Source organism: Daphnia pulex, chromosome 8 (genome assembly GCF_021134715.1).
Source record: "Daphnia pulex isolate KAP4 chromosome 8, ASM2113471v1".
Taxonomy (NCBI): domain Eukaryota; kingdom Metazoa; phylum Arthropoda; class Branchiopoda; order Diplostraca; family Daphniidae; genus Daphnia; species Daphnia pulex.
This window is the reverse complement of record NC_060024.1, coordinates 11510851-11531865: the sequence shown is the minus strand read 5'-3', so window position 1 is coordinate 11531865 and position 21015 is coordinate 11510851. Positions and strand designations below refer to the sequence as shown.

Genomic DNA, 21015 nt, shown 5'->3' with positions numbered 1-21015 from the left:
GCAGGTTATTGCTATATTCATTTTCCAATTATAATTGGGTTTATAGGCAGTTATTACCGACCTCACAGTACTAAAAATGACGAGTGAACTTTCTGACGGATACCTGGATCCCGTGGTGCAATAGATAATGTTTTTTAAAGCACACATAGCAGTTTATAGCACTGTAGCTACACTTACAAATTACAGAAACTAATGCAAAAAGCGAACACATCAGAATTGCATTTTTATTACCAGGAAATATTAAATGCACAAAAAAAAATGAAATACTTTTAAAATGTCGAATCCCAAAAAATATTTTCCCGGTACTGTAAAGGTTTTGCTTACTATCTTTTCAGCCGTAATCGTCTAGTGGTTAGGACCCTACGTTGTGGATCACAACGTAAAACAAAACCGTAGTAACCCAGGTTCGAATCCTGGTTACGGCACAAACCTTTTTAAAGTTTTGTTTCACAGGTTTTAAATATGAGTTATTTTTCATAGCGCGAATATTTGGTTTTCCATCCAAAAGCGTTATTTGTAAAGGCTCATGCTCAAACATATGGAAAACAGTAGAATGAACTCACGATATTTCTTCAGATAATATATGCAGCAAAATGCTAGGTTTGAAATAAGCAAAAATATCAAAGACAATATTTGAAAAATATGCGCCGTTGACTGGATGCATCACTCATCAGTGTGTTTGCTTTTCGCACGAAATCAACAGTTTATGTTCAGTAAGAACTTGATATTTTGAACTTTGATAAAGAGCGCTGGCCTCGAAAAATTGACCCAGCACTCTGCAGGATCCCAAGACTCGATTGGAACGAAATCCAGTTTCCCCTGTTTATTTCATATTCAGACTGTGAGGTTTCCAGAATAAGGCATAAATGTCAGAATATTAGGAAAACATCTAAGTCCTATCTATTAGTACGTAGTAGGGATCTTGCCTTTATAAGGGAATGCGCATGCTATGTCTAATAAAGGGCAACCTTGACGTTTTGAAAAATGCTGGTAATACTTCACAAATAAAATTTTAGCAAGATTTCGTCTCGCATGAACGTCTTGCACGTTTGGACTACCATTTGTCCTCTTTCATAAAAGAATAAGACCCACACTCAACTACACATAAGTCTCACAATCAACTATGCGGGGTAATAAATTCACTTCGGAAAAAAAGGAAACACAAATATTTGCGGTAAGTTTTATTATTTTCTGTATTATTCAGAGTCAAGGTGAATTTGGGGACTAGCGATTGCACGTCTTGACCTTGAGAGTTCTTTATTCTCGTGAGAAAATGAGAAATACGCGTTTTATTACATTGATTTGAATTTTTTATTTTATTTGCTTCCTTCTATGGATAACTTTGTGCTCTCGTACTGATCTATATCTGTCATTTGAATAATAATTCAAGATATCTTTTACCTTCACTCGAATGTTGCTAGCCAAGCGAACAATTTATGGACCGACGAGCTTTTTCCAATGGGGAAAACCAAAACCACATTCTTCTATGCTATAGGCGTCTGGCCGGTCTTGGACATTTTCACCCTTGGGGGAATGTTCACGAATAACAAAGTGGCTTAGACTTTAGACTATAAATACGCATGAAGTTCATTGGTGGCAAGACAGATATCCGTTCGGTGCCGGCCGAACAACATCTCGCAAACGTACAGCGATGGCGAAAGTTTCGCAACTTGCTTCTCAATTGGCAGCAGTTTTAGTCTTGCTGCAGCTATGGCTCATGCTGGCAACTGTCGGTGGTTCACCGACATGGGTCGTACGGCGTGACGTGAAAAGCGCAACTGAAACTAATCCACAAGAGGTAAATTATAAGAACGGCAAATGTTAATTGGCCAAATTGCAACTATAGTATTACATTTTAAAATATTACCATCAAGGTACAAGATGTCCAAAAAACTCAACCGCGAATTTATTTTATGGACATTGTGTCCGACATTCGGCTTCGTTACGCTTCGACCAAAGTCACGTCAAAAGTTTCCAATCCGTCCAGAAAAGCTCAGGAAGCCACTTTCCATGTTGTTCTGCCAGAAACGGCATTCATTTCCGGTTTCTTAATGTAAGTTGCATCTTTCAAACCTTTGAGAGTTATAGTAAAATCATGTTTGGACATTTTTACAGGGAAATTGACGGGAAAGAGTACAAAGCCAGTGTCAAAGAAAAGGAGAAAGCTCAAGAAGAATATCAGAGCGCCGTCGATGCGGGACAGTCTGCCGCTCAAGTCACCGCAAAGTAAATTTTTATCTTTTATTTATTTTTTAGTTTGTTAATAATCGGAAATTGATGAATGTCATCTCTTAATTGTTGCAGTGCTCGTAATGCCAATCAATTCACCGTGTCAGTTAACATTGAACCCGAGCAGAAAATATTTTTCAATTTGACGTACGAGGAGTTGCTGTCTCGACGCAAAGGAATTTACGAACATGTAAAACAAAATTTTTAATCAATTTATTTTACAGCTAAATAATAATTTGGTGGATTGAATAGGCAATTCACGTCACTCCGGGCTCAGTTGTACCGAAAATGAGCGTTCGTGTCAACATATTCGAGACACTTCCCATCAACAAAATCGCCGTCCCTCAATTGCGCGGAAATGACGTTGAACAAGATCACAATTCGAGTAAGATTAAATTCATTACAATTATCTATTCATTTTTTTTAAACTTACATGTTAATTGTAAATCTACTGCAGCTGAGAACGAGATAGCCCAAATCATCCGCACAAACGAAACCACCGTCGTGAGTGTCGTTTACGAGCCGACAGAGGCCGAGCAAATTAAAATCTCAAAGGATGGACTCCAGGGACAGTTTGTCGTGCAATATGACGTGGATCGATCATCCATTGAAAAAAAAGGAGGAGAAATTCACGTAATTTAAACAAAATGCCCCCATTTCATTTCTTTGAAGTTATTTCATTTTGAAAATGTCAAATTAGGTGGTCGACGGATATTTTGTCCATTTCTTTGTCCCGGCTGATTTGCCGACGCTTCCCAAACACGTCATCTTCGTGCTGGACACGAGTGGCTCCATGGCCGGAACAAGAATTGAGCAAACCAAACAAGCCATGAATTCCATTTTAGACCAACTTAGAAAGGACGAGGACATCTTTAGTGTTGTCGAATTTTCTTCGGGCGTCACGGTTCGTTCCGTCACAAACAAAAATCGTTGCGCAAATTTCATCAAATTTTTGCATAATTTAGGAATGGGATTTGAGGAAACCTTACAAGGGACCTGATCATTATTACTTCAACTCTGCACCAGAAGAAACAACAGAAGACGCAACAGCTGTCCCACAAACAAATGAATCGGAAGTGAAATTCGGACCTTATGACGACATTTTGGCGTATCCCGTAACGGAACAATCCGTCAAACGAGCCAAGGAATTTGTGGCCGCAATGGACGTCACTTCTTCGACCAACATCAACGATGCCCTTTTGCTGGCCCTTAAAAACAGCCAGTCGGTTCAATCACGAGTCCGTCTCACGCCCATCATCATCTTCCTGACTGACGGCGAACCCACGGCGAGCGTCACTGACACGACCGAAATTCTGAAAAATGTCCGCAAAGGCAACAGCGACGATGTCGTCAGCATTTTCTGTTTGGCCTTTGGGACGGGCACCGATTACCAATTCCTGACGAAAATTTCTAGTCAAAATCGCGGTTTCGCACGAAAAATCTACGAAGCTGCCGACGCCACCCTCCAGCTGAAAGGATTTTTCGACGAAGTGGCCTCACCGCTGCTTAGCAATGTCAACTTTGTTTACAACAACAACGGGCCGGTAAAACATGACGTCACCGAGACCAACGTGCCAAACTTCTTTAAAGGCACCGAGTTCGTGGTGGCTGGACGGATTGATCCCAAATTCAACTTGAGTGCATCCATCAGTGGAACCGGAGTCAGTGGTTCCTTTTTATTTCCCAATATTAGTCCCATCATGAGGATTTGTGCCCCACCGGTTACACCATGGGACTGTCCCGACATCGTAGTACCAGCTGCCCCTAATGTCACTGTTAGTAAACCGAAAAAGAGGTTTTCATTGGAAAAGATTTGGGCGTACATGACGATCCAAGACATGTTGAGGAAACGCCAAATTATCGACGATGCCAAGAGAATCGTCGAAATTAACGAAAAGGCCCTGAATCTCTCCCTTACGGTAAGTTTTATCTTATGAGACAAAATAAAAAGTAATTACTACTAAATGTTCTTAATCTTAATGCCAACAGTATGATTTCGTCACACCTCTGACATCACTGGTGGTTGTTAAACCCAATTGCACAGCAACTGCAGCTGATCTCCGTCCTGCGGACGCTCAAACAATTGATGGTATGTTGAAGTTGTCAATTTATGATTTTATGATCAATAATTGGATATTATCTTATTATTAAATTATCAGATCTTCGTGCACCATCGCCAGTTTACGCTTTATCAGCAGCGCCGGCGCCCCCGTTTCTAGTTGGAGGGTTTCCCCCATATTTCGCCCAACTTTCGAGCCCATTAGCTCCAGTTCCAGCTCTCGAGAGTTTTGAATTGGCGACTGAGAATTCTCCAGAAAGTGAATATGGGACAGTGGAAAGTGAGACGCTGGAACCTCAAACGTTTAAACCTGAAAATTGGATCAAACAATTTGACCATAATGCGACCCACGTTAACATCGCATCCGGCAATGAAACTTTCAATCTCCTATGGACTGACGAATTGGTAAATCTTAAAATTAAAAAAAAAAAAAAAAAAAAAAAAAAATGATTCATCACCTTCACTGTCTGTTATTACGCTTATTATTTCTGACGATCGTTTAGCCGGATGACGAGTACGAATCTTGTTCCGCGAATCGACTCCCTCACGCTGTTTGCAAGTCAATTTGGAAGTGTTCCAAAATTGTCTCTACTTATCTGTTAAGGGGATCCATCACGAACGGCAGTACTGCTTGCATTATTAAAAACGGCATGAAAGAGTAAGAGCATTTTAAAAATGGCTTTTGATCCCTTTGATAGGTTTCAAGCCACACCACGTCATGTAGGCCTAATAATTAACGCCGCAATCTTTGTAAATCATTTAGGTACGTCGGTGTTTGCTGTGACTTAACCAAGACACCCTCTTTCGAAAATACAGCTGCCTTAGAGGAAGTGACCGAAAACCTTGAATCCCAAAGTGATGGTGGTGCGTTATACCTGTAAAATCGTAATTATTTTTCTAGCTTTGGTCGTTTTGATGATGCCATTATGCTTAAGTGCTTGATTATTGTTGTTCAATTTTTGGCTTGCTATATGCAGTATGTAATTCACTCGTTGAAATATGGCGCTCGTTTATATAAAAGGGCTCTTCACCATTGTTAATGTTAACGTCAATAATAAGCTCATCGCAGGTGTGAATAGGAATAAAACCTGGATGTGCGTAATTAATTTGGTTTACTTCAGCTTCCTGTATTTAATTTGTTTGGCAGAGAATACAACGCAGTTCAATTGCATTCCATATTTATTTTCAAGATAGCTCGTGAAAAAAACAAAATTATTTCGATGGCTGTCATATATCATTTCAGCTATAGCGCAGTGTCTGTTTTCATTCAGTAGATAAAGGTGAACTTTTGATCGTACACGACTAGTTCACAGGCCGGCGGGCATCTTTCGTCATTTCAAATTCCATTAACGTTTCAATCTCTAAATTTCTTATATGACTGTTGCGCGTGTTTATTATCTACTTGCCGCCAGACGCGTTACCATGGTGATCGTTATCTATAGTCACACTCACTTGTAGTATACAATATCGGAATGGCTTTCTCTCTACTTAAGAAAACAAAATGGAAGGGAATAGAAGAGCAACAGATTTACAATTGACTTTTATTGGTGTTCGTCACATTGGCAAAACATCGCTCCTCCGATCCTACAATTCAGGACGATTCGATTCCACCCAACTGAGTGATGATCTACAACGGTAGGCTGCATATTGATGCCATTCTTTTTATTGCCTTTACATTTACCAGTTTTGTGTACATACGAAGGATTACCATTACGGAAGACACAGTCCAAGACATCCAGGTGGATGGAATTTCGTACCCTTTCAGGCTGCGTGACACGTTCCTGAACTCGTTCGATGAATATTTCACGTCTGAACGTCTTTTCCCTCTTCAATGCCTCAACGTTAGTTCCTAAAATATTTTCCCCCCGTTATTTATTACTATTAAATAACAAAAATACATTAATTCATTAAATTCAAATCAATAATAGACTACTGCTTTGGTAGCTTGCTACGCGGTGGATGATCGAGCATCTTTTATGAAGCTAAGAGAATTTATTCTTTTGGCTTCTCATTATCTACCGCCTGGCACTCCCAGAATCGTCGTTGGTAAGTCTCCTATTGCGTGTTTAATTGTATTTTGCAATTGATGTGGTATACATTTTCTCGGATATGTATTCGTTTTTATAGCCACAAAGATCGACCTCAGAGATTTAACCGAAACCAACAGCTGTGTGGGTACAACATTGGATTGGAAATCAAATTGATCCATTTCATAAATTCCAATGGTCAAATTAAAATTTTCAGGTTAGCACAGCAGAGGGAAGGGCCATGAGCAGACAGATGAATGCAAACGCATTTGTAGAATGTTCGGCTCTTTCGGGTCAAAACCTCCGACAGGCTTTTGAGGAAGCCGCCAAAGCAGCCGTGAAACATCGATCTCAGATTAAAGAGAAGAAAAGATGCACGATATCGTGAGAAATGAAAAAAAAGGACGACTGAATCGTAATTTGAATAATAGTGCGCCATTGGCCTTTTTTTTTAAACATGAATTAATCGAGTAGTTAATATAATAAATAATCTTTTGTGATTTCATTGTTGACCCTAAAAATCTCACAAACAGGATGTAGATTTGATCAGTGGGTTTTTGCTGAGTTTTTTTTCTTATTGCACAATCACTGCGGGATTTTCCAGAACACGCAAATACAGTTCAAACGCCTCAGACATCACCCGCCAGTAAAAGCATAATGAATTGCGCCTTTTCCATTGACTCACTTTCAAAGTGCTGTATAAACCGGTTATTATTAGGAAATTCGCAAAGTTTAACTCGCAATTCAATCTTTTTCAATCATGGGCGTCTTCTCCGCCTCACATTGCTGGGGTTATTCACCGCTAAAACAGGTGCCCTGAAGGAGCGAAAAACAAGTTAAAATTATTATTTTCAGCTCACGACTTTTTTCGCAGTACCAGCCTTGGGCGAATCACACACAAAAAAAAAAACTTGAATTATAATATGGATATTCATTAATTAGCTTTATTTTTATTTTCCGCATGGATACAAGAAAAATACAACAAATTTTAAAAAATTGATTATTTTTCTTTAATTCTCAGCCCAAGGTGAACTTGACAACGTGACAACATGTGTTGTCCTTGATGCCCGTTGGTTTTACTTTCGTGAGAGACACAAAAATACGCCCTTTTTAACTTTAAAACTTTTTAAATTTAAATGTGCCAGTTGTTCTTTTAGAGACCTCAGCTTTTTAACTGCGTCAAACTTGTTGGTGAAAATGTAATAGCGTGGAAGGTGTCTTTTAATCCCATTTCTCGAATTGTGTCATGTGCGACACATATGAATTGAAAATTAGCAATTCATGAATCACTTGGGATTTACCATGGGAAAAACCGAGAGCCAACACGACCAAAAAATTCCCTTCAGTGTTTTCCAAAGACGAAAGAGAAGAAAGGTAAACAGAAAACAACTAGCAGAAACGTAAACCACGTTGGCCATAAGAGGAGAATTTTCTTGGTTGTCTGTGACAGTCATTCGTTCGGTGCCGGCCGAACAACATCTCGCAAACGTACAGCAATGGCGAAAGTTTCGCAACTTCCTTCTCAATTGGCAGCAGTTTTAGTCTTGCTGCAGCTATGGCTGATGCTGGCAAGTGCTTCACCCACATGGGTCGTACGACGTGACGTGAAAAGCGCAACTGAAACTAATCCACAAGAGGTAAATTATAAGAACGGCAAATGTTAATTGGCCAAATTCCAACTATAGTATTACATTTTGTAATATTACCATCAAGGTACAAGATGTCCAAAAAACTCAACCGCGAATTTATTTTATGGACATTGTGTCCGACATTCGGCTTCGCTACGCTTCGACCAAAGTCACGTCAAAAGTTTCCAATCCGTCCAGAAAAGCTCAGGAAGCCACTTTCCATGTTGTTCTGCCAGAAACGGCATTCATTTCCGGCTTCTTGATGTAAGTTGCATTATTCAAACCTTTGAGAGCTATAGTAAAATCATGTTTGGACATTTTAACAGGGAAATTGACGGGAAAGAGTACAAAGCCAGTGTCAAAGAAAAGGAGAAAGCACAAGAAGAATATCAGAGTGCCGTCGATGCGGGACAGTCTGCCGCTCAAGTCACCGCAAAGTAAATTTTTATCTTTTATTTATTTTTTAGTTTGTTAATAATCGGAAATTGATGAATGTCATCTCTTAATTATCGCAGTGCTCGCAATGCCAATCAATTCACCGTGTCAGTTAACATTGAACCTGAGCAGAAAATATTTTTCAATTTGACGTACGAGGAGTTGCTGTCTCGACGCAAAGGAATTTACGAACATGTAAAACCAAATTTTTAATCAATTGATTTTACAGCTAAATAATTTGGTGGATTCAATAGGCGATTCACGTCACTCCGGGCTCAGTTGTACCGAAAATGAGCGTTCGTGTCAACATATTCGAGACACTTCCCATTAACAAAATCGCCGTCCCTCAATTGCGCGGAAATGACGTTGAACAAGATCACAATTCGAGTAAGATTAACTTTAACACTACATTTCTTTATTCATTTGTTTAAACTTACATGTTAATTGTAAATCTACTGCAGCTGAGAACGAGATAGCCCAAATCATCCGCACAAACGAAACCACCGTCGTGAGTGTCGTTTACGAGCCGACAGAGGCCGAGCAAATTAAAATCTCCAAGGATGGACTCCAGGGGCAGTTTGTCGTGCAATATGACGTTGATCGATCATCCATTGAAAAAAAAGGAGGAGAAATTCACGTAATTAAACAAAATGTTCACATTTTATTTCTTTGAAGTAATTTCATTTTTTAAATGTCAAATTAGGTGGTCGACGGATATTTTGTCCATTTCTTTGTCCCGGCTGATTTGCCGACGCTTCCCAAACACGTCATCTTCGTGCTGGACACGAGTGGCTCCATGGTCGGAACAAGAATTGAGCAAACCAAACAAGCCATGAATTCCATTTTAGATCAACTTAGAAAGGACGAGGACATTTTCAGTGTTGTCGAATTTTCTTCGGCTGTCACGGTTCGTTCCATCACAAACAAAAATCGTTGCGCATTTCATTACATTTTTGCATAATTTAGGAATGGGATTTGAGGAAACCTTACAAGGGACCTGATCCATATTATTATATGAACTCTCCGCCAGAAGACGCAACAGCTGTGCCACAAAATAATGAATCGGAAGTGAAATTCGGACCCTATGACGACATTTTGGCGTATCCCGTAACGGAACAATCCGTCAAACGAGCCAAGGAATTTGTGGCCGCAATGGAAGTCTCTTCTTCAACCAACATCAACGATGCCCTTTTGCTGGCCCTTAAAAACAGCCAGTCGGTTCAATCACGAGTCCGTCTCACGCCCATCATCATCTTCCTGACTGACGGCGAACCCACGGCGAGCGTCACTGACACGACCGAAATTCTGAAAAATGTCCGCAAAGGCAACAGCGACGATGTCGTCAGCATTTTCTGTTTGGCCTTTGGGACGGGCACCGATTACCAATTCTTGACGAAAATTTCTAGTCAAAATCGCGGATTCGCACGAAAAATCTACGAAGCTGCTGACGCCACCCTCCAGCTGAAAGGATTTTTCGACGAAGTGGCCTCACCGCTGCTCAGCAATGTCAACTTTGTTTACAACAACAACGGGCCGGTAAAACATGACGTCACCGAGACCAACGTGCCAAACTTCTTTAAAGGCACCGAATTCGTGGTGGCTGGACGGATTGATCCCAAATTCAACTTGAGTGCATCCATCAGTGGAACCGGAGTCAGTGGTTCCTTTTTATTTCCCCATATTAGTCCTATCGTGAGGATTTGTGCCCCACCGGTTACACCATGGGACTGTCCCGACATCGTAGTTCCAGCTGCCCCTAATGTCACTGTTGTTACGAAGCCGAAAAAGAGTTTTTCATTGGAAAAGATTTGGGCGTACATGACGATCCAAGACATGTTGAGGAAACGCCAAGTTATCGACGATGCCAAGAGAATCGTCGAAATTAACGAAAAGGCCCTGAATCTCTCCCTTACGGTAAGTTTTATCTTATGAGACAAAATAAAAAGTAATTACTACTAAATGTTCTTAATCTTAATGCCAACAGTATGATTTCGTCACACCTCTGACATCACTGGTGGTTGTGAAACCCAATAGCACAGCGACTGCGGCTGATCTCCGTCCTGCGGACGCTCAAACAATTGATGGTATGTTGAAGATGTCCATTTATGATTTTATACATCTTCCGCGCTTTTTTTTCGATAATGAAAAAAAAAAAATGAAGACCTGGTATTTTTACTAACCTAACGGTAAACTGAATTGTTAAATAGAAGTGAAATAATAGCTAATAGCAGTTGCCGATATCCGCCCTACTGTATTATGTAGTTCCTTTTGGAAACCTTATTGCTCAATGATTAATCGCTCGTAAATAACAGCCCGTGTTATTTAACATTTTCAGATGTTGCTGCGACTCAGTTTCAGTCCTTGACAGGCGTCAGTTTGAAGGGACCTTCTAGCTTTTTAGCTAGTCCTTATGGTGGCGTTCGTGTTTCTGCTGGACCTCATAGTTCATCAGCTATACCCATAAATATGCCACATTCTTTGTCGACAATGAATGTTGCTTCAGTTCCCCGCACAACGACGCGAGGACCATTGCCCACTTCTACCATCCAGCCCGGAACAACTGTTACAACAACACAAATCGTTGCGGAAGCTGTAACTGAAGTAGCTCAGGGTGAATCCGTACCATTTTCTCCTAAAGAATGGATCCAGCAGTTTGACCGCAATCAGACTCATGTTAAAGTTCTATTCGGCAACCACAGCCGAGAACTTTTATGGCAAAATGAGAATGTAAATCTTTAGAATTCATAACATTTGCAAATCAATTTTTTAAATAATTTCTTGTTTCTATACCGATCTCGTAGCAATCCGAGTCTTCCGATAACGAAAAGTGGTGCAAGACTCCTTCCGCTCACGTTGTTTGCATGTCAATTTGGGAGTGCTCCAAGTACGTGCGAGGTATCTCTACTTTGTATAACACGTTGGAGGTGGACGCCCAATCCGCTTGCATTATTGATGACAAGTAAGCATTTTCATTTTTTAGAATTTTGATTTGTCCATTCTTGTGATTCTTGCACCTTATGTAATGTGAATATTTTCGTTCATTCAGATATGTCGGTATCTGCTGTGATGACACCAGCCCAGAAGTCCTCCCAGTGGTCCTGAAGATACAACCAGTACGACTGGATTCGGTCCGAAATTGAGCTAGAAGTCGTTGCGGTTTCATTTATGATGGCGAATTAATTGTATTAATTGTTGTAAACGCTTTACTAATAGCAGCGTATGCAATACAGAAATGGAAAATCATTTCGCCCCAATACTAGAAAATATCATATGAAAAATCTATTTTTGACGTGTAATTATAATGAGATGCGCAAGCGCAAGCGCACTGAAAATGAAAGATCACGCTGAAGAACAATCCTGCATATATTTTAACATTCAAGCGGAATGTGAAGTAACTCAAATGTACTGGACTCTCACCAAAGGAAAAGGAATAATGCCACACGGTATTACTGTTGTAAAATGCAGTTCGTGCGGATTCATAAAATCATCTCGTAAAATTATAACTTTTGAGCAGCCACAGACCAAGGGAACTTGTACTGTTGATATCGAGTGCGCGTGAGGATTATATAGTGCTTGAGCTGGTTATTATTGTCAATTCAAAGATTAGGAACTTTTTAGATGATAACAAGTTCAACTTTTGCTACCGTTGGGGTGTTGTTTGGTGTCTTTAGCTATGCACTGATATTAGTGATATAGCAAGCAAACACTCCGCGCACAGATAGGGCACAGCAGTGTACAGTTGAAAGTCATCGCAAACAAGCTAACCGAAAGACTGCTGCGCATCGAAATCTTTTTCGATACAATAAAACCTGACTGGAACAAAGAGCAAACCTCTAGTCGAAACTCTTCGCCTGTCGGTGAAAGGTGTGACGCTGTGAGAACCTGCACTTACAGAAATGACACTGGACTCGGGAAAATTCGGTATCTGTTACACTCTTGATTTTACACTTTCACGTTTGACGTTTAACTGTGTGCCAAATTCCTTTTGATTATAACAAATGTTTCTTATTATTTATTTATTTTTTCAAATTCAAATACAGTTTTACTTGCGGGGATTTTTATGGTGGTGCTGGTGAATTTGACTGAAAGTGGGCCAGTAGCACTGAGAAATGCCGGAGACTGGGATAGTGTGCCCTCAATCGGCACCCACTTGGTAAGAAAACGTTCACCGACTGTGAACGAACGTCCGGGTTGCAAACAAGGAGCGATTCCCTCACCTAACCGTGTCAACACCACGTAAGTGTCTGGACAAACTTCACAACTTGTTATGCAAGATTAGGAATGAATTGAAATTTAATCCTTTTGCATTAATAAGACAACGACTCATCGATCTCCGGGAACAAATGGCTTACCACAATGTCTCAGCCTACATTGTCACAAGCGACAATGCCCACCAGGTGAGTTCAAATGAAATGTTATGCAGTCGATGCAAATTCTTCAAACATTCGATTCTCGTAGGGAGAAGAGGTGTCCCCCCACGATCACAGACGAGAGTTTATTTGCGGCCTCAGTGGCAGCGCTGGAACGGCCGTTATCACCAAAGATGCTGCGGCCGTCTGGACTGACGGCCGTTACTTTCTGCAGGCCGAAAATGAGCTCGACTGCAACTGGATCCTAATGAAGCAAGGCGAAGCTGAGGTATTTAGTGTGGTCATTTGTACCTGTTTTTATTGAACTCATGATTTGTCTGCGCTTTTATTGCGCTATATAATACTATAGTGCATATCTTTATTGCTTTGAAGGTACCATCAATAACGGGATGGCTTAAAGAGGTCTTGGCTGACAGCGACGTGGTGGCCGCTGATCCAACGCTTATCGGCACAACCACTTGGCAAAGCAACGAGAAAGAACTGGGTACGCATTTGATAAGGTTTATTTATTCCCGTAAAAATTTAACTTGATCCGCTTATTATCTCGTTTTATAGCGCCCATCAAGTTTGAACCATTGCTCACTAATTTGATCGATGCTATCTGGACCACTGGTCGACCGCCACTCAACGATAAACCTGGATTCGTTCTTCATTTAAATTATTCGGGTAATTTTGGAATTCATTTTGGAATTCCCGCAAAGAAATAACGAATGATAATATGCGTGGTGAAATTAGGTGTGTCATGGCAGGACAAAGTAGAAAGGCTAAGAGCGGAGCTGCCTAAACAAGGTGCTGACGCTTTAGTCATCACAGCGCTGGATGAAGTTGCCTGGTTGCTCAATATCAGAGGTTTCGATGTGCCAAATCATCCAGTTACGTTGGCCTACATGTACGTTTCAATGGATAAGCTCGTCCTTTTTGCCGATACAAATAAGATTAACAGTCCTGAAATGCAGACTCATCTGACCGGTGTTACGTAAGTGATTTATGACAAATTCAATTGTTCTCTTTATACTGATGTGCTTTTCATTCACAGTCAACGACCTTATAATCAATTCGTGGCTGAATTATCTGGACTGGCGGAATCGGCTAGCATGGTCCTCATTCCTAGTCAGTTTGTCTACACGGGAGGATCAAGTTACGCCGTTTACAATGCTGTACGCATCTTTACCATAATTATGGAATTCTCAAACTTAAAAAAAGATGATTTTTGTAGATACCGGAAGGAAAGAGGTTATTGAAAACCTCGCCAGTATTGATGATGAAAGCCATGAAGAACGCAGTTGAAGCAGACGGTATGATGAACGCTCACCTAAAAGACGCTGTAGCTCTATGCGATGTCATATCGTTAATGGTTGAAGAGGTAAATTACATACAAATCGTGATTCTGTATTAATTCACCGTTAACCATCGCCTCATTTGTGAACCTCAGGTGCCGAAAGGTGTGGCTTGGGATGAGCTTAAAGTGAGCGCAGAGCTCCTCAAATATCGGGCTGAACAGAAAGTCAATCAAGGCGCAAGTTTTACTACCATCGGTACGAATAACCCCAATCACTACACATTAGCAATACCCATCCTTATAATGTGTGATAATAATTTTTGATTTAGCTGGATATGGTTCCAACGGTGCCATCATTCACTATTCTCCATCGGCAGAGACTAACAAGGTCATTGGGAACACTAGCTTGTTCCTCCTGGATTCGGGTGGCCAGTATTATGGTAATTTTTAAATACTATTACAAATACTCTTTTTATCTAGCTCACACACTTTTTGTGTTGCGAAGACGGTACAACCGACGTAACCCGTACGCTACACTTCGGAACCCCGACCGCCGAGCAAAAGAAAGCTTACACTCTTGTACTCATGGGCCATTTGGATCTTGCCCGTCTGGTGTTCCCTAGAACTTCTAAAGACGGACGTGTTGACGTATTAGCCCGTGCTCCTCTTTTCGAACAAGGGCTAGATTTCCTCCACGGTACCGGACACGGGATAGGACATTTCGGTAGCATTCACGAAAGTACGTAACAGAATTTGAATCAAAATAATTTTGTTGATAATCAATAGATTTTTAATATTAAAAGGTCCAACGCGTGTTGCTATTGGCAGCTCAGTGGAAAGCAAATTTGAGGAAAATTACTTCTTTTCTGATGGTCTGAATAATTTTTGTTTTGTTGTTCTCAAGTTCAAAATAATAATATAATTTCAAATTGGGAAAATAGAGCCCGGCTATTATAAGGCAGGAGATTTTGGAATTCGTATCGAAAGCATTCTGCGTGTGGTCAATACCACTTTTAAGGTGATTTAATTTGAAATTATTATCCTTATTAATGAAAGATTTTTTAATTAATATTGTTTGACGGTTGACATGACAGACAGAGTTTCCAGACCGATTTTTTCGCTTTGAGGCAGTAACTTTAGTACCTTTTGAAAGGAAGTTAATTGAAATTGACATGCTGAACGATGGTCAGGTATAATCAACAAATTGTCAGAGAGTGATGGATCGTGCATCGTATTGATTTTTAATCATTAATGTGTGTCATCAGATCGATAACATAAATGAATACTACACGCTGATCCGTAAGAAGGTTGGAGCTGAAATGCAGAAACAAGGAAGAACTAGAGCTTACAATTGGCTTATGAGCCAAACAGAGCCACTCCAATTGACTATTGATTCAGGAAATGCTTCTGCTATGAACAAACCCATCGGGGTGGGAATTTTGGCACAGGTTTTAATTTCACTTTTACTATCTTATTATATTGTTAAAAATTAAGACAAATAGTGTTAGTGTACTCAATATACATGTGGAAGCATCATGGAACTTGATGCAGTGCAATACAAGTTAATGTACTATAGCAAATAGTGGTTACACTTAAATTCAATCACAATGTAGCACATTTGTAACAAAAACCTCTTTTGTCGTGAGTCTAAAATAAACGGAAATATTTACGTCATTTTTTAAAATAATAAATAAATTAATTTTAATTTTAGTAATTATTTCGATTTCAATTTCAATCATGTGGTCAATTAGGTATCAGTGTATCACATCCGACCCCCCATCGTAAATAGCGTAGATCGTAAAAACCGCCTTTTTACGAAGTGTAAAGTCGACGAATAGATGGCGTCTACGTTTAAATATTACAGAATTACAGACGAAATGCCAACAAGGCATCTCCACTGTTGAAAAAAATAGTATTTACGAATTACAAGATTCACGTTATTAGAATTGTATTTCGTCCTATTTAAAATCAAGAGAATTTCGTTGATTTCACAACATATTCTTTTTTGGTGATCGAATCTTGCATTTTAAGATTAGTCTTCAATGGTGATAGAGAAAAGACGATGACCGGTGTTGAATTTTGTTAAATTGACAGTTTCAAAAGTAAGTTTAAATATTTCGTTTATTGCTACGTGTTTATGAAACCAGCGAGGAATTTTTGTCTGAAGCAGGATAGATAAAATGATGCCAAATGGAGGAAATATGAACCCTTGGATGTCTCATCAGTGGTACAACCCTGCAGCGTCACTTGGATCTAATCAGGTGCAAGGAATGGTTGACGTTAATGCTCTCCACATGATGGCTTCACAACAATTCCCACATCAATATGGTGCAGGGATTCTTCCTGTGGCACCTGCTTGGAATGATGTGTCTTCCCAGTCTCAATGGATGCAGCAATGGCAATCCAATTTCCAAACCAAGTATATGAATATAAATCATCAAAATTTGTTGTAATGTTGAATAACTAATTTGTATTTTCATTAGTTGGGGCAATAATTTTGCTCCTAATGCCCAACCTCCACCCCCACCCCCACCTGCCAACACATCAGTTGTTCCACAGATACCTCCGCCACCACCTCAGGAAAAGGCTCCAGAACATGTAGCTGACAGTATTATGTCAGAAGAAGAAAAGAATTTTGATATTCAATTTAAAGAATGGGAAGGGAAATTTCAAGCTTGGAAAGAAGAAAATAAAAACCATCCAGACAAGGTAACTTATTCCTAAGTCACTCGTGTGCTTTAATCCAATCCAATAATTCTTTACACAGGCAGCACTTGCTGTTTATGAAGCCCAATGGAAAACTTGGCGCGAACAATTGATTCAAAATCGAGAAAAATTGCGAAAAAAACGAGAAGAATCTGTGGCCAAACAGAATCAAATTATGGAACAATCGAAAAATAGCATTGATGACTCGAGTCATTTAGCTCATTCACGCCAGGCGACGCAACCAACTAGTAACAATGACAGTCGTGAAGATATTCCGTATCACTTCCAGCCTAAGATGCCCAATACTCCTGGGCAACCGTTGATTACGTCGTCTCAACACAATCTATATTCAAATCACGCACCGAATTCGAGCACAAATTTACACGTAGCTGGGCATTCTTCTAAACTTCATGTTCCCCAAAATTATCCAAATAAAGGAGACAGTGAACATAGTTTGAGCGGTGGAAGAGCGAACCAAATGCCTGGTGGCACTTTGCCACCTAACCGGTTTGATTATTCATCGCGGCAGTTACATGAGGAGTTTCGCGACCATCGTGTGTCCCATTCTGTAGCTGACCTTCAATCGAATAGAATGCCTAATAAGCCACCACACCCACTACTTACAAACTTCGATCCGGCTCAAAAGCAATTTGATCTTCCTCTCCAAAGGCCTGGTCAACACCAGCCAGGTTTGGATTTCCAAGACATGAGACAGCGGCAGCTCGATGTACCACCTAGGCTTCAGAATCGCGACCATCACCACGAAAATATTCAACATAATCAGCCTATGTTGCCAGCGAATCAGCGAGAGTTGAACGTCCCACAAGGATTTCAGCCGCCAGCGCGTGGAATGTTAGAGTCTTCTCAGAGTGGTGCCAATTTTGTGAGTCCCGCCAATAATGTGGATGAAGATCTCAGAACGTTTCCTTCGTCAGCTGAAACGGCAGCCAATCTTTTCCGAAAGCGCGCAATGCGCGGAAAGGGTGATGGACCGCGCTTTGTCCCCTACAAAACTCCTGATATGCCTGTGCAAATGAACCAGAAAGTTGAAACTGGCTTGGAAGGAAGTGTTCGTCCACGTATCGAGGAGCGATTGGCCGAACACGCAGAAATTAAGCTTTCTGCTTTGCCCCTAATGGCAAATCTCGCTGGTCCTTTAGTAAGAGACCACGAAATACCAGTTAAGAAGGTTGGTGCAATCATGGAACCCATCGTGTTTGAATACAACCATCGCCCGGGACAGCGTGGCCGATTTGCCGAACCAGTCTCCATCGATAGTTCCCGTGCTAAACAACCGCAGATTGAATCTTCAGAAAGCAAGGTCATCAATCGTAAGATTGAAATTGTTGTTCCCAAAGCCCACGCCATTTTGCCAGCAGCTCCGAAAAATGTCCCTGTCGAAAAAAGTCCAGTAAAACCAGCCCCTCTCCCACTTTTCCCCTCTGCAGCGGCTATACAAATACAAGAAAATCCGTTTCCAAAACCGCAACCTCAATTACTGCCTGATCCACCTGCCGAAGATAAACGACCAAACGGTATTTTACTGCGAACTAATAGGTTGAATATTTGATAATCATTACTATTTAATCAGTAGGTCTAGTGTTGTCTCAACAAACCGTATCTGAGCCTTCAGAAATGGAGATCGTACCTGCAGAAATTGAAATTGTGATGGTAGAGGATCTCTTACTGCCTCCTGGGCGTTACGGCCGTCCTTCGAAAATTGTGGTTATCCTACGCGGTCTTCCAGGATCGGGTAAAAGCCACTTGGCCCGTTCAATAAAGGTTTGTTTCCAATTTGTTGTTGTTGTTCAAATCTTAACAAGAGTTTTTTTTGTTCTTCAGGAAAAGGAAGTGTTGATGGGTGGATCAGCCCCTCGAATTTTATCTATCGATGATTATTATCTAATGGATGATGGTACTAGCCCGGTTCCTTGGCAAGAAGACCAGGAAGAGCAATATCGGCAGAGTTTGTTGAAATCTCTCAAGAAAAATCTTGATGATGGCCATTTTTCCTTCATCATTGTGGATGCTCTTCACATTAAGGTGAGCGACATTCTGGAGGTACACAATGCGGCGCGGAGTCGTGCGTTCTCCGTTTTCCTAGTCGACTTGCCTGATGACCTGAGGCGTACTGGGACAAATAGAAAATGTACAGAAAAGGATCTCGAGGTGATTTTTTGTTTATTTATAGAATTTGATTGTGATGTAAAATTTAATTGCTATTTAATAGAAAATGAAAAGTGAGTGGCAAGAGGCGCCGATTGAGGACCTTCCGCGTTTAGATATTCGTTGGTTATTACAAGGAGTTGTTGAAGAGCGGATCCCTACTCCCGATGATGTTGTTACATCAACGACAGTCCTCATCGATGAAGTAATTTATCTAAAACCTTTTGTAAAGTTAACGAACAAATTCGCATGTTTTTTTTTTCTTTTTTAAGGATTCGCAAGGAAGTCCAAACGAAAATCCAGCTGTGAGCAAATGGGAAACGATGGAACAAACGGAAGAAAAATTAGGTAACGGAACCATGTTGATACGCTATTAATCCAGTTAAAAAATACGCATTCTATTTCCTTTAGACCGATTGGATGGTATCGTCAAACGAAAGTCGGAGAAACCTGCTTCGATGGAAGATTGGTTACAATCTGGATTACCAGACGATTATGATGATCGTAAATGTTTGGAAGGAAAAAAACGGGTAAATTTATGTTGGTCTAATGTTGCACTGTTTCAGTGTTTTTGTTGCATTTGTTAAAACATATTCTCGCTTTCAAATATTGTTCAGGTTCGTTGGGCCGATGTTGAAGAAAAAATGCAACAAAAGAAGATGCGTGATTTGGGATTTGTAGTGGGACAAACCAATTGGTCTAGAATGACGGATCCAACGTTCGGAGAGTCGGCTCTTACGAAAACCAAGTATATTTGATGAGTGATCTGAGTCGAATCATACACGAAGCCATACGCTCAAAACGTACATTTTGTTGTGAGACAAACAAGAAAAAAATATATCACGGATTTTCCACGTTCCACCGTGCTGTCGCCTATGGTATCAGTCGTACTCTTCGTTCCATGTTGGATTGTCATCGCTTAAAACCGCTTTGGCCGCCAAAAGTTCTTTGGGAATCTCACTTCCTCTAACTTGGACAGTGTAACAAGCAGTTTCTACTTTTTGCAAACTTTGTCTTGAAACTTGCAACTTGCGTTTCAGCTCACGCTGAAATCCAAGGCTACAATCAAAATAAATTGAGATTACATTTAAAAATATGATTCAACTTGAAATTTAGCCTACTTTAGACTTGATAATGCCTCGTGGATTTTTCGTAAAGACATACAAGTGTTGAAAACAAGTTGAGTTTCTCCTCGACCCACAGCGTTAATGCACAAACGCATGAGCTCGCCGGTCAAATCAGCAATACCAAGTAAGTACTCATAAACTGGTACTGGAACTTTCAATTCTTCTGAGTAGGTTAGCCTACTTTGTACTTCTTCAAGATTAATTAAATTTCCATCTCTGAGGAACTGAAGGAAGCTTATAGCCTCAATGAATTCTTGGAGACCTAATTCAATACATAATAAATGGCTTAAATAATTTGCAAATCAATGTTACATACAGAATATTTTGTAAATTTAAGTCTGCAAGGAATATATGAAGTACTTGCCAACAAGAACACAGAATAGCATTAACATGATTCTGTGAAAATAATTGCAAACATTTACCTGGTGAGTAAGCTCGTAGATAATGATGATGATCCTGTCCCACCAATTCTTTTGCCAAACGATTCCATGAAGAGTTAATAACAACCTGTAACTTTCCTTCAGCTTCATTACATATCTTCATTTTGGATGTCTCATCTTGAACTCTGTGAAGCAAAAAAATGACTCTTTTGCTTTCAATGGTAATATCTCTGCTTAGTTTAACGACACGTTCATAACGATCGTGGTGCGTATCCAATTTTTTTGAGCAGTCACTAAAAAAAGCCTGAATTTCGGGGTCAAATGATTCTTCTGGTTCAATTAAAGGTGTTGCCACCGAAGCTAGTATTTTTGGCGGTGCCGTTTCCATTTTTAATTTTAAACAGACTTTAAAGTCCTAATACAATTATAATCGATTCACTTCAGTTTGAGATCACAAAACAATACTAAGAGTCTCCACTCTCGAGCAAGAAAAACCATGAAAATTCGAAAACTGTTCGTCTGCTTCTTATACTTACTGTTGCCAAGTTTGTCTTTTATGGTATACACGAAACACGACAAACAATTCAAATTTTAACAAATCTCTCCTAA

General features: G+C 40.2%; 5 protein-coding genes across 8 annotated transcripts; 4 read left to right on the top strand and 1 right to left on the bottom strand.

Moving 5' to 3' along the window:
- Window positions 1–1577: 1577 nt before the first annotated feature.
- Window positions 1578–6703, top strand: LOC124199866 (inter-alpha-trypsin inhibitor heavy chain H4-like). The gene is made up of 16 exons (XM_046595842.1): window positions 1578–1798; window positions 1875–2053; window positions 2116–2226; window positions 2305–2419; window positions 2482–2614; window positions 2687–2862; window positions 2930–3133; window positions 3195–4148; window positions 4219–4318; window positions 4389–4693; window positions 4792–4946; window positions 5052–5923; window positions 5991–6129; window positions 6217–6334; window positions 6416–6459; window positions 6533–6703. The coding sequence occupies exons 1-12, from the start codon at window positions 1652–1654 to the stop codon at window positions 5167–5169; spliced, it is 2697 nt and encodes an 898-aa protein (XP_046451798.1). The 5' UTR covers window positions 1578–1651; the 3' UTR covers window positions 5170–5923; window positions 5991–6129; window positions 6217–6334; window positions 6416–6459; window positions 6533–6703.
- Window positions 6704–7477: 774 nt separating this feature from the next.
- On the top strand, window positions 7478–11621 carry LOC124199865 (inter-alpha-trypsin inhibitor heavy chain H4-like). Its single transcript, XM_046595841.1, has 13 exons — window positions 7478–7689; window positions 7766–7952; window positions 8029–8207; window positions 8270–8380; window positions 8459–8573; window positions 8633–8765; window positions 8840–9015; window positions 9082–9285; window positions 9345–10292; window positions 10363–10462; window positions 10714–11105; window positions 11180–11337; window positions 11425–11621. Exons 2-13 carry the CDS (start codon window positions 7812–7814, stop codon window positions 11516–11518), a joined length of 2751 nt encoding a protein of 916 aa, XP_046451797.1. The 5' UTR covers window positions 7478–7689; window positions 7766–7811; the 3' UTR covers window positions 11519–11621.
- Window positions 11622–11908: 287 nt separating this feature from the next.
- Window positions 11909–15607, top strand: LOC124199868 (xaa-Pro aminopeptidase 1-like). The gene is made up of 16 exons (XM_046595845.1): window positions 11909–12299; window positions 12419–12614; window positions 12694–12775; window positions 12837–13016; window positions 13121–13232; window positions 13304–13414; window positions 13484–13724; window positions 13785–13905; window positions 13965–14111; window positions 14181–14283; window positions 14357–14467; window positions 14533–14766; window positions 14831–14899; window positions 14969–15045; window positions 15122–15217; window positions 15293–15607. Exons 1-16 carry the CDS (start codon window positions 12275–12277, stop codon window positions 15518–15520), a joined length of 2133 nt encoding a protein of 710 aa, XP_046451801.1. The 5' UTR covers window positions 11909–12274; the 3' UTR covers window positions 15521–15607.
- Window positions 15608–15885: 278 nt separating this feature from the next.
- LOC124199856 lies at window positions 15886–19988 on the top strand. Of its 4 annotated transcripts, none has more exons than XM_046595823.1 (10): window positions 15886–16129; window positions 16198–16446; window positions 16511–16736; window positions 16795–18268; window positions 18325–18515; window positions 18576–18902; window positions 18964–19104; window positions 19172–19247; window positions 19311–19429; window positions 19517–19988. In XM_046595823.1, the coding sequence occupies exons 2-10, from the start codon at window positions 16208–16210 to the stop codon at window positions 19655–19657; spliced, it is 2934 nt and encodes a 977-aa protein (XP_046451779.1). In that variant the 5' UTR covers window positions 15886–16129; window positions 16198–16207; the 3' UTR covers window positions 19658–19988. The 4 variants fall into 4 exon arrangements, with proteins under 4 accessions (XP_046451779.1, XP_046451781.1, XP_046451782.1 ...); XM_046595825.1 differs by having other exon boundaries at window positions 15896–16129; window positions 18328–18515; XM_046595826.1 differs by having other exon boundaries at window positions 15896–16129; window positions 16195–16446; window positions 18328–18515.
- LOC124199860 (translin-associated protein X-like) lies at window positions 19633–20990 on the bottom strand. The gene is made up of 3 exons (XM_046595837.1): window positions 20449–20990; window positions 20021–20288; window positions 19633–19958 (listed from the first exon to the last, which is right to left on the bottom strand). The coding sequence occupies exons 1-3, from the start codon at window positions 20792–20794 to the stop codon at window positions 19781–19783; spliced, it is 792 nt and encodes a 263-aa protein (XP_046451793.1). The 5' UTR covers window positions 20795–20990; the 3' UTR covers window positions 19633–19780.
- Window positions 20991–21015: the final 25 nt, after the last annotated feature.

Excerpts from the sequence above, each read along its gene's own strand:
- LOC124199866 (XM_046595842.1), top strand. The coding sequence starts at position 1,652 with ATGGCGAAAGTTTCGCAACTTGCTTCTCAATTGGCAGCAGTTTTAGTC. Across the intron at positions 2,615-2,686 it reads TGAACAAGATCACAATTCGA|CTGAGAACGAGATAGCCCAA; the intron begins GTAAGATTAAAT and ends AATCTACTGCAG. Across the intron at positions 3,134-3,194 it reads AATTTTCTTCGGGCGTCACG|GAATGGGATTTGAGGAAACC; the intron begins GTTCGTTCCGTC and ends TGCATAATTTAG.
- LOC124199865 (XM_046595841.1), top strand. The coding sequence starts at position 7,812 with ATGGCGAAAGTTTCGCAACTTCCTTCTCAATTGGCAGCAGTTTTAGTC. Across the intron at positions 9,286-9,344 it reads AATTTTCTTCGGCTGTCACG|GAATGGGATTTGAGGAAACC; the intron begins GTTCGTTCCATC and ends TGCATAATTTAG. Across the intron at positions 10,463-10,713 it reads GGACGCTCAAACAATTGATG|ATGTTGCTGCGACTCAGTTT; the intron begins GTATGTTGAAGA and ends TAACATTTTCAG.
- LOC124199868 (XM_046595845.1), top strand. The coding sequence starts at position 12,275 with ATGACACTGGACTCGGGAAAATTCG. Across the intron at positions 12,776-12,836 it reads CAAGCGACAATGCCCACCAG|GGAGAAGAGGTGTCCCCCCA; the intron begins GTGAGTTCAAAT and ends CGATTCTCGTAG. Across the intron at positions 14,284-14,356 it reads CGCAAGTTTTACTACCATCG|CTGGATATGGTTCCAACGGT; the intron begins GTACGAATAACC and ends TTTTTGATTTAG.
- LOC124199856 (XM_046595823.1), top strand. The coding sequence starts at position 16,208 with ATGATGCCAAATGGAGGAAATATGAACCCTTGGATGTCTCATCAGTGG. Across the intron at positions 19,248-19,310 it reads ACAAACGGAAGAAAAATTAG|ACCGATTGGATGGTATCGTC; the intron begins GTAACGGAACCA and ends TATTTCCTTTAG. Across the intron at positions 19,430-19,516 it reads GTTTGGAAGGAAAAAAACGG|GTTCGTTGGGCCGATGTTGA; the intron begins GTAAATTTATGT and ends AATATTGTTCAG.
- LOC124199860 (XM_046595837.1), bottom strand. The coding sequence starts at position 20,794 with ATGGAAACGGCACCGCCAAAAATACTAGCTTCGGTGGCAACACCTTTA. Across the intron at positions 20,289-20,448 it reads TCTACGAGCTTACTCACCAG|GTCTCCAAGAATTCATTGAG; the intron begins GTAAATGTTTGC and ends GTATTGAATTAG. Across the intron at positions 19,959-20,020 it reads GAGGCATTATCAAGTCTAAA|CCTTGGATTTCAGCGTGAGC; the intron begins GTAGGCTAAATT and ends TTTTGATTGTAG.